Here is an 11224-nt window from a genome sequence, read left to right as displayed (position 1 = left end):
TCCTCACGAGCATGTCACCGACCTGGCATTCAAAGACTTCATCATCGGCCGCAAAAGCGAGTTATGTACGAATTACGGGTGGCAATGTACTTAGTAATTTTTATTATTGTTCCGAACTTTTAGTATGTTTTATTTACTTGTAATATGTATTATGTTTTAATATAAGTATTTTAAGTGTTTTATATAAATGTTTTAATATATTTTTAATAAAAATAAAATTGTAGTGAGTGATGAGTGAGTGGTGACAATGATATCAAAAAATGGATGAGTGGTGAGTGAGTAATGGATTTGAGATGTCACAACGTGATTGGTTGGAAGTGAGTGATGAGTGAGAGGCGAGTGAAGCGGTTACCAACACCCTTATAAAGCATTTTGCCCTTTTATAAAATCTCAAAAGATGATTTGAACTACCTAAATTACCCTCCTTCTTTATTCACTAATTTAAATATCTCTACCTAATATACATACAATACCCTTAAATCTCAACCATTCATTTTTTTTTCTCTCCTCAAATCTCAGCCACCCATTTTTTTTTCTCATCCATAAATTATTTTATTTTTCTAATTCATTCAAAATCTTTTATCTCAAAAATAGTATATCGATAAATTATAAAAATTGTATGGGTGTTCTTAAAATTTAATGCTCTTTCATTAGAGATGTCATTCGATATACTTTCGACGAATTTTCAAATCCGGGTACGGAGCCCGTACGGCTAAGGCATTTGACTATCACACTGTATGACTTATCACCTCTATGACCTATCACCCCTATGACCTATCACCCTCACCATCTAACCGCCGCATTGCGCGGATACTATTAGTAAATAATAAAGTTTTTGCATATGAGTAATATCAATCTTGCTAAGCTCTCCTATGTCGAAATTAAGTTGGTTTTGCTAATACATCACACAAAATTAAATACTTATGGAAATGAAAGAAAAATAAGAACAAAAGAGGAAATAAACATAGCAGGCTAGCAGCGTCTAAAGCTTACATGGGGCCTAAAGCGAACTTGAATGTAGTGCCTTTTTGTTAACGTACACAAGAGGGTTCAAGTAATTTGTATATTGATTGATATGATTTACAATAATCTCAATACCTATACATGTGTTTAGCTAAGAGCTAAATAAGGAAACAAATTCAGTGCTACCCAATCAATTCCATCCATGAACGCCTCCATGAATTGTGGTTCAAAATGTGATTTTCTAAAATGATGTAAACTATTGATCACTCAAATCTTTTCCTTGATGCAGCTATATTAACTCTTAGTGTACCAATATTACTTGATGCATCTTATACTTAACCTTGATGCACCTACATTGCTTGCAACTTAATTATACTTAACCTTGATGCAACTATTTTTTGAAGTTGAATAGTGAGATCAAAATTCAAGTTGTTTAGTCATATGTGGACTATGACTGTACGTGCTTTTGTTAGGATATCTAGGTGATCTTTCAGATTTGACAAACAGTAATTTGATAATCCTAGCTACATATTTAGTCCTGTCATCATGTTTCGTTTTATCATGTTGCAATCTCTTGTGCCTTTTTTTTTTATTGTTTTTTATTTTACTCAAAGATTCGAGCATGTCGGTGTCAATACACCGGCAACAAATTAACTGTTAAAACGGTCTTATATACAAGCATCCGAAACACCACAGAGATGTCAAGTCAACTTCATATTTAGTAAACGTTGACTATAATTCAAATAAGGGGTTTTCCAATGATTTCTTTCTTTGGATGGCATGGAACCTGAGGAACCTTAGCCTCATATTTTTAACGATGATTATTCCAATTATGGAAAGTTAATTTATACATAAGAGCTGCCAATCCTAATGTATTTCAAAAGAATCCCCCCATCAATTAATCCACATTCTGTTTTTTCTAGCTAGAATCGAAAAAATAAACATATAGAAGATTGAACACGTACAATGGCTCTTAAAATGCATACATTAGCTCTCATTTACATTTTTTCCATTTCCTTGTATGCATTACATGCTGAAACTACTTCAGCCCCTACGCCTTCCGAGGCCCCTGCCCCTTCTGATCCGGATGCGAAAGATGCGGAGGTTGACGAAGATGCCATGCCCCCCTCCGATGTGGATCTTACCCCTAATTCCAACGCGCCCACACCTACCCCTTTTGAAGATGATGATGATGGCCCAGTGCTTAACAGCGCTGGTGGCCCAACCTCGGATGATGAGGATATTACCAGTGCCGCTGGTGGCCCAACCTCGGATGATGAGGATGTTACTAGTGCTGCCGGTGGACCAACCTCTGACGAGGATGAGGATGACATCTCAGTGTCTGAAAACTTTGAACTCTCGTTGCCTGATATTGGTGTACAACACAAGTTGGCCACCTCGGAGCCAGATGGGTCTAAAATTGCAACAAAACAATTACAAGCAATTGAACATAAAATAAATGAGTTTAAAGCAGGCCTTGACAAACGAATGGTAGACCCCGAGACATCAGATGAGACGAAAAGTTGCCTTCAGGATTGCCAGGATAAGTTTGAAGCTAAGCTTGATGCTATCAAACTTACCCTTGAAAGCATTGACAAAAAGGATTACCCAAAGGCTAACGATTGTGTCAACGTTATCCAAACAGACGCTGAGATGTGCAACGAATGCTTTATTGAGATGATGGCTGAGGATGAGGAAATTAGATCATTTGAAGAATGGATTAAAGGGGTTACTGGAGAATGTGCGAGCAATCTCCCTAAAGAGTGAAGCTATTTAATTCAATTTCTGTTTTATCTGATTTGACACCAATGGGTGTACGGACTTTTGAGCAAAAGTTATTTTAGTTAAAGTGTTGTTTAGTAGTTTTACCCTGAAGTTTTTGAATAAAATGACTGATCATATTTGGTTCTCTCATGAATATTACTTTAAATGCAACTAATTAAATATGCAAAGCAATCAGAACTGGTAAAGGGTTATAGGCTTATAGCAAACAATCCATTTACCACTGCCTATAGAGATTGTCTAGGATCATTCAATTCAGCATTTCAGCCCTTGCTAGCCTAATCACTTTCTCATCCAGGTCTATATATGTCAACATATCCAAGTGCCTTTATAAATGTGTTTGGATATACGTTTATGTAGAATAATCAAACTTATATTAGGTCATTAGTTAATAATATAAAAGTATAAAACATACCGTAAGAAAAAATGTTGATGTGATTCTAGTAAAGATAAACAGATACCTGGATGCAATTCAACGTTGATGAGAAACCCTTATGATATGCAACTATGCAAGTGAAAATCACTCGAATAAGGTTACAACAAGGGTCAAGTTGGGTACTATTTGACCTAATAAAACTTCTCGTTACAACTGTCATGAAATAGGTTACCCAACCATTGATATCTCACTTGCAATCACTCTAGTCGTTGATACCTTATTTTGGTTCATGTCTTGACATTCATTGGTCTATTGTCCCTCCAATGTCCCAACCGCCTCCTTGAGAAGTCTTTGTGCTTCTTCTCTCCTCCTAATAAAAGCAAACAGAACCCCATTTTCTATCATTTTTGAAGTATCATATATATTTGCATGTTACATGATCCAACAACTTATATATCAAATATCAATGTCTCAAAATGCTCACTGTCCAATGGACATTGCATAAAGGATGGCAATTTAAAAAAAAATAACAGCAGATGCAATCACACCAATATAAGATCAATTTTTATATTGAGCTAAAAAATTTTAAAACCTAGATTTTTGAGCATAAATGACACCAACCTCTTAATGTCCTCTACAGCTTGTTTTCGTCTTTGTATCTGAAGTTCGAGTATGTGAATGAGTGTTGCCCTGGCCTGAAAAAAAAGGTGTTAGAGATCATTTTGGAATGAAGATGTATGATGGAAATCAAGAATATCAGGGGGAGAGTTGTGCCTGGTGTGGACGTAAAGAATTGAGAAGGTGATGCAAATTCTTGAATATTAGAGAAATTTCTTCCACTCTTCTTGCATATTGTGAAGGCCGTTCGATCAAAATATCAGCTAGCTCCAAAATATGCAGCTGGAGTTCCCGATTAAGTGACCTCAACTCTTTCTTAAAATCTGAAAGATATGAAGGCGGTGTTAGTATACGCATAAGTGACAAAAGGAATTTAAAATGTAATAATTATCTGGAAAATGTTCATAACTTTGAATGCAGAGATATTTAGTGGGGACTTAAAGGTTTACATACCAAGATTTGGTCCTTTTGGGTACAACTGACGAACGCCCTGATCTTCTAAACTTGGCAATACATCATCAGTCTACAAACAAAATTAACAATGATCATAAACAAGCACTATAAGGAACAATAAAAAACAAAGCAATCTACATTACATTATAGCCATAAGGCGGATGTAAATATCACATAAAACATATCATCACAATCATGATACTGAACTATAGAGGACACGTCGTCCACTTTATTAAAATAAATGATCGGGAAAAGTGTTGACATATTGCTCAAGTTAGTTGCATATTGGTTGCTCAACTATTGGATTGTAAGAGCAGAACTGATAATTGTATATGTGAAACAAGAAACTGGATGAAATTTGCTTCAAATATCCCTCCCCCGATAAAATTTCTCAGGTCTACACTTCAGTTCTTTTATAGATCTATGTTTCTGCACGATAATGTTGATGTAAAAGTCTGATGAAATCAACATAACCAGACTAAAAGCCGGTTTGCATTTAACTGAAAGGATTGAACCTCTAAACAACCACATGACCTGACTTTAGCATCACCAACTCAATAGACTTTAACACTACTTTGATACCCCAGTAGTCCTAGCCGTCAACGATGGATACTAGGCGATGTGCTTATCGACCCGTGCAGTGCTGTAGCTAACATGTTAAGTTTCCCGCCTGGGGAGTACGTTCGCAAGAATGAAACTCTTGGCTTTAAGGTGGGCATACTTTAGAATGATACATCGGCACAACATAAACATCAGACAAATATAAGAGCAGGTAGATTCATTATTCATCATGACATAACTCAATAGGATCAAGTCACACTGATAGCAGCTAACCAGAAAAATTATTTGAATAAGTATATAGTTTGCTAAGAAAACTAACATAATAGAGTGCTTATAAATGCATAAAGCAGCCGAACAAAAACCAAAAATGAGGCAATAACATTTTATAATAGCGTTGTACGGGAATTTATATATGACAAGATAAAACATAATATCACAAACAAGAAAGATCCGCATATGCGTTAAATAATCTTGCTAGCGTCATTTAGATATTTTTGCTCAAAAACTAAATAGTAAGATCAGCTTATTATCTGTGAAATAGAAATCGGATGAAAAGAAGCTCTTCATATATCCCGGTCCTCCATAAAGTTATCTTGGATCTAATTTAAGGCATGAAACGTTTATGTAAATGCTTAGCCTCACAACATTAAAAGTGACTTACATCTAGCAATGAGTATTTTGAACCTATAACATCCAAAACCAACCACATGAGCTGACTTTAGCATCAGCAATTCAATGGAGTTTACACCATTTTTTTGGTTAGGGGTCATAGGAATATGGAAACAAGTCTTTAGAAAATATTCAATGCAACAACATTAGCGTGGCAAAAAATTATTCATCGGAATTAAACACTACGTCCTCGAATCATATCAGATAACGACAACTAAGTTACTTAAGTAAGTATACAGATAAGTTCTTATAAAAACCCTTACAGTGTAATTAGAGCCATATAGGAGGTAAGTCCCTTCAATAGGAGGAGGAGGTTCTGGAGCAGAGCTAGGATCTTGTTCATAATCCTTGTAGAGACGATAATATGGGGGTGGAGGTGGATAAGTAGCAGTCGCCATTTACTATAGTTTTTTTCCCCTGAAAACGGCATTGTATCAGCATAGATATGCATTACTAACTTGTACAGTATACATTATGGTAAATCAATCAACAAATGAAGGTAGGTATATCACTTCTCATTTAGAGCCAAGAGAGCATAATGTAGGTTGAAAACCAATTGAATATAAATTCAACAAAGTTCCTTAACTTCAAAGTAAATGCAAAATAATAACAATCAATATGATTATAACAAGTTTCAAACCATTTGCTCTATGCCCTTCTGAACCAAACAGAGATAAATCTCAAATATTCAGTTAATACAAGGCAAATTTGAACAAAAAAAAAAAAAGAAAAAAAAAGAAAGACAAACAAACATCAAACCATAAATAAACACGAGTATGTATGTCCTAGACTGCTTGAAAGAAAACTGATGGTAATACAGATTATTTTCTCAAAAAGTCTAGGTAGTTTTTTTGTCATACAAAATTTAAAAAGTCTTTTATATCAATTAAGATAGATCTCCTTTTAAAATATGTACAGAAAAAAAAATAGATTTGATATCAGCCTTTTGACTAAGCACATATGAAATCCTATAAAAGCATTCATATGGCTACTCTATAAGGCATTCATTTATTTCATTTATTTGATTGTGATAACATGTTTTATCTTGTTATTTCTGTTAGCAAAGTATATACTTACTCAAATAACTTATTTTTCATTAGATGAATAATTTATCTATATGCTTTCATTATTGTCCAATGTTTATGTTGTGCCGATCTATATTTCTTGAAAATTCCTACCGTATAGTCAAAAATCGGTCTTAAAGTCTATAGAGTTGTTGATGCTATGGTTGTTTATTAGATCTCGAAACAAACTCAAGTGGAGGCCTAAGAAAATTTTATTGGTGGTGGGGATAATTAAAGTGTATTTTCACATAAACGATATATACGAGAAATACTAAACATCGAATGCCAACAAATACGCGATGTCAAATTCTAAAAATCAAAGCCATTATAATACAAATACATTCAACCAGCATTTGTATATATCAAGAATATGAAACAAGCCAACAAAAAAAAAATCACAAACTAAAAATAACAAAACAGCTTTCTGCAGATTGATACTAATCACTCATTAGATGGATTTAACAGCAGCAAGTTAATTATTAACACACATATTGATATATACCATCAGATACAGATTACATATATAAAAATTATACATACAGTATACACTCACAATGTAGTATAATTAAACTAGAATATTGAGTGAAATAATCTAGCAAAAAACTACTGAAAACATGTTTAACATAAAGTATTTCAACCTAAATGTATAATGGAAAAAATTACTCATAAAATAAATAAATGACAACAAATAAATTAAAAAGCATGAAAAAAAATGCTGTAAATATACAATACAAATTTGCTTAAATATATATGATGATGTGGAGATAAAAGACCTTGAATCTGCCCGGATCTTGACCAGGTCCAAGATTTCTATTCTGTTTCTGTTGGGGAACTCTGCAAGTTATGAGAGGGAGGGATAGGGGCTGATAATAATAAGCAGGCCCGGTTTATTTCGTTATTATTGGGTTTTGGGCTTCCTCTTTAAATTTGGGTCTAAACTAGTAACTAAGTGCTACTGTGCTAGACTAGGGGTTCATTCGGTCGAGTTTTGGGTGAATAGAGTTATTCGGTTTGGGTTATACTGTGCTAAAGTGCTAGACTGCTAGTAGGTCTAATTAGAAAAAAATAAAAAATTGTTTTTTAAATTTGTGATGTAGTGTAATTATTAACATAATGCTAGGCTGCTAGCACGCTATTCCATAAAAAAACCATAATGCTAGCACAGTACTCGTATAATGTGATGGTGGTGATCACGTGAAAGGACCCAACTCGATAAACCGAAAACACCAAGATTTTTTTTTTTTACACCCCACTGGGCCGTAGTGGGTTGAGCACTCCCCACTGCGCCACAGTGGAAAACCTCGGCCTTGAAAGATATAATGCCCCACTGCGCCGCAGTGGGAGAAACAGAACTTCTTTACGTGGGATTCCACTGCGCCGCAGTGGGCAAAACCACCCCCACTGCGCGCAGTGAGCCACCTGATCAGCAACCCTAAACCATTTCAACACTTGAACAAACTTGCAACCTTCACAATTCAACATGAACTTCGTAAAACACATTTCAAAGATGACTCAGAACAATACGGACATATTTTGAACAAAATTACAACATCAACTAGTTTCAAAACCCATGAACACCTTCAATGGGTCATTTACCCAATTTGACGCTATTTTCGCCCAAAGTGCAACGTCAGAATGTGCTAAGACTTTACACTTGATCATTTACACACATTTTAACAAAAGCATGACCAACAAATCAGAATGTACCAAGAGCCAAAGGGAGTGGGAGTTCTAAGCCTCTAAAGCCAAAAGTGTGTTATTCATCCAAGAATGACATAATACCTTCAAATGTCTTGCAAAAGTCAACTTCAAGCTCTATTCAATTCTTTCAAATCAACACACTAGTTCCTTCTTCCGGAACTACCTATAAAAGGGTAAACAATTAAAATATAAGCAAAGGCTTAGTGAATATACTTGCATACTTTTACGGATACGAAGGAGGGCAAAGTACAAGGACTTTTACATGTAACCTATGGCATCGTCATGTCACATTTACATATTCACCTTGCACACTATCAACACATATATGGATCCATATAACCTAAACAAATCATATCTATCGGGATTCTTAGGCCCCGGAGGTTCTTAGGCCTCATAACATATCAACTATCTGGATTCTTAGGCCTCATAATCACAATGCCCCACATGGGCTTATGCCATATCAATTACCACACATGGATTTACAAACTTCAACATGAAATGGTCAAAACCACCATGGACAAAAGGCTTCAACATGATGTGGTCAATTAATCCAACATAAACATAAAGGTATGCAAATATACACACCTCCTCCGCAACAAAACAATAACGCCAAATAGACAAGCACAAGCAAGCTTCAACCTATAATCATATCATAAAATGCATAAGCTTACATTTACAACTTGACTAGTTCAACCTAGCCATTCTCAATCACTAGCCTATTCTAAACCCAAAACCCAACCTATTTGTCATTGAGTTACTTTCATCAATATCATTATCATTGGGTAGTTCACCCTACCATTTCATCCACATTTCAATAATTAGCAAAGTTCATCTTTTCTTACAAACTCAATTTATCACATTAAACTCATCCATTACATAGTCAAATACATCACATAACTCAATGACAACTAGGTTAACTAAGGAATTGGGGAAAATTAATCATAAATCATTTTTCTAGCAAAACCCCCAAAATTGGTCCACTCCATGAACCCTAAAATTGGAAGAGAAGATGAAAACTAATCAAGGGAAATTAATACCTCACAATAGAAGACAAATAATTGGGGTTTTCAAATCACAACTTCTCCCCTTTTTCTTGTTAAATTTCGGCCACCACCACTCTACCACTCAAACCCTAACTTTTGAATTCTTGAATGAAGATTACTTGATGGTGATGATTATTATGGATGTTCTTATCCTTGAATTTAAAGGATTTAGTTTGATTTTGAAAAGAACAAGAGGAATTGCATGAAAGAAATGATGGGAGAAGAAAAGAATGAAGTGGAAACATGAGTCATAAACAAAAGGAATGGCTGGCACTTCCTGAAGATGCCACGACCCATCACTCCAAAAGTAGGTATTTTACCCGCTATCCACTAAAGTTCCAACTAAATTAACCCCATATCCAAAAATAAAATACTAGGAAATTAATTTAATGTCAAAACTATGAAAAAGGGTTAATTTCTTTTACCTTAAAATATTTGGAGTGTTACATCACAACGGTGGCCTGATGGTGCTAGTGACGGGTGATGATGGCGGCGATTATTGGTGGTACGATATTGAGTTATGTAGGTTGATGTAAATGTAAATCATGTAGAGGTCATTGTGGAAATATTTAAAAGATAGAAGGATACTTACGCAATGCGGCCGGGATGCGGTAGTGGCGGTGACTGGTGGTGATGGTGGCGGTAGAGGCGAGTGGTGTGGTAATTAATCTGATTTAAAGAAGTAGTGAAAATATTTTATAAGATGAGAGACTGATGACGTAAATTAATTCGGTAGAATACTTTCATTTTACATTTCTCATTTTTCTAACTTTTCAATGTATAATCTTATAATAATAAGATTGAATAAATTGCAGTATAGTTTATATACAATTAGATATATGTCCATGCCCAATTTTTTTTTTCTTTTTTTTCAAAAGAACAAATACCAACACATTACATGATATTTTAAGTATTTTGTTTTACCAGGATTATGAAACCATAATCTTATTATAAGTTATAGTTGATGAGTACGTATTTCTCACTAGACTCTACAAGTCTTTAATACGTTGGATTCATGTTTAAGCTTTGACCACAAATCTTCATAAAACGAATATCAATAAATATATCTTTTTTCCTTTCTAGCATGCAATAGGAAGATCCTGAACCTCGTGTCTCTAACCACAAATTTCCATTCTTAGAAAGATTAGCTAAAATTAAGAATAGCCGATCTTTAAGGAGTTTTAGAAGAGAAAAAAAGAACTCTCATATTCATCATTTCATCCCTAAAACTATTAGAAAGAATCACAAGCTAAACAAAGATAAGATGGCTCTAATGAGACCCACATTGACTCAATTTTCTACTTTTGCTATTTTATTATTTGTATTATGTTCCAAGACAAATTCATCCCATACTCCCCCTACCCATGCACCTTCCCATAGCAAGAAAAATTCATCACATACAGATTCCCATACCCATAACCATACCCCTTCCCCAGCCCCGGCACCGGACGCAACTAGCCCTATTTCTATTTTTGAACACTTGGACACCGATGATGAGACTGACACCGATACCCCTTCCCCAACCCTGTCACCTGATGCTGCGAGCCCCATTTCTACGTCAGAACATTTTGAACTCTCATTGCCTAAATTTGGGGTACAAAAGGTATCGGTTTCACCAAAGTATGAAGGGTCTAAAGTCTCAAACAAACAACTAGAAGGAATTGAACATAAAATTGATGAATTTAAATCAACTCTCACAAAACGATTAGCAGACCCCAAGACACCTGAATCCTCAAAAAAGTGTCTCGCCGAATGCCAAGAAAATTTTGAGGATGCTATTGATGGTGTCAAAATAAGCATTGAGAGCATTAACAATCATGACCTTCCTAAGGCGAATATTGATATAAGTGGCATTGCCACGGAAATTGAAACGTGCAACGATTGCTTCAAAGATACGGATGGTGAAGACAAAGAGATCAATGCTTTTAATGAGTGGATTAAGGGGGTGACTAAAGAATGCCTTGACAATCTAAAGAAAATATAAATGACATACT

The 11224-nt window shown here is 35.0% G+C and overlaps 1 protein-coding gene across 1 annotated transcript; it reads right to left on the bottom strand.

The window, feature by feature from the left end:
* Nucleotides 1–3164: 3164 nt before the first annotated feature.
* On the bottom strand, nt 3165–7375 carry LOC122600197 (mediator of RNA polymerase II transcription subunit 7a). Its single transcript, XM_043772873.1, has 6 exons — nt 7260–7375; nt 5686–5839; nt 4193–4262; nt 3896–4062; nt 3743–3816; nt 3165–3491 (listed from the first exon to the last, which is right to left on the bottom strand). Exons 2-6 carry the CDS (start codon nt 5818–5820, stop codon nt 3431–3433), a joined length of 507 nt encoding a protein of 168 aa, XP_043628808.1. The 5' UTR covers nt 5821–5839; nt 7260–7375; the 3' UTR covers nt 3165–3430.
* Between the last annotated feature and the right edge of the window lie 3849 nt (nt 7376–11224).

The sequence above is a fragment of the Erigeron canadensis genome, chromosome 5 (genome assembly GCF_010389155.1).
Source record: "Erigeron canadensis isolate Cc75 chromosome 5, C_canadensis_v1, whole genome shotgun sequence".
Taxonomy (NCBI): domain Eukaryota; kingdom Viridiplantae; phylum Streptophyta; class Magnoliopsida; order Asterales; family Asteraceae; genus Erigeron; species Erigeron canadensis.
This window is presented reverse-complemented; position numbering and strand designations above follow the sequence as displayed.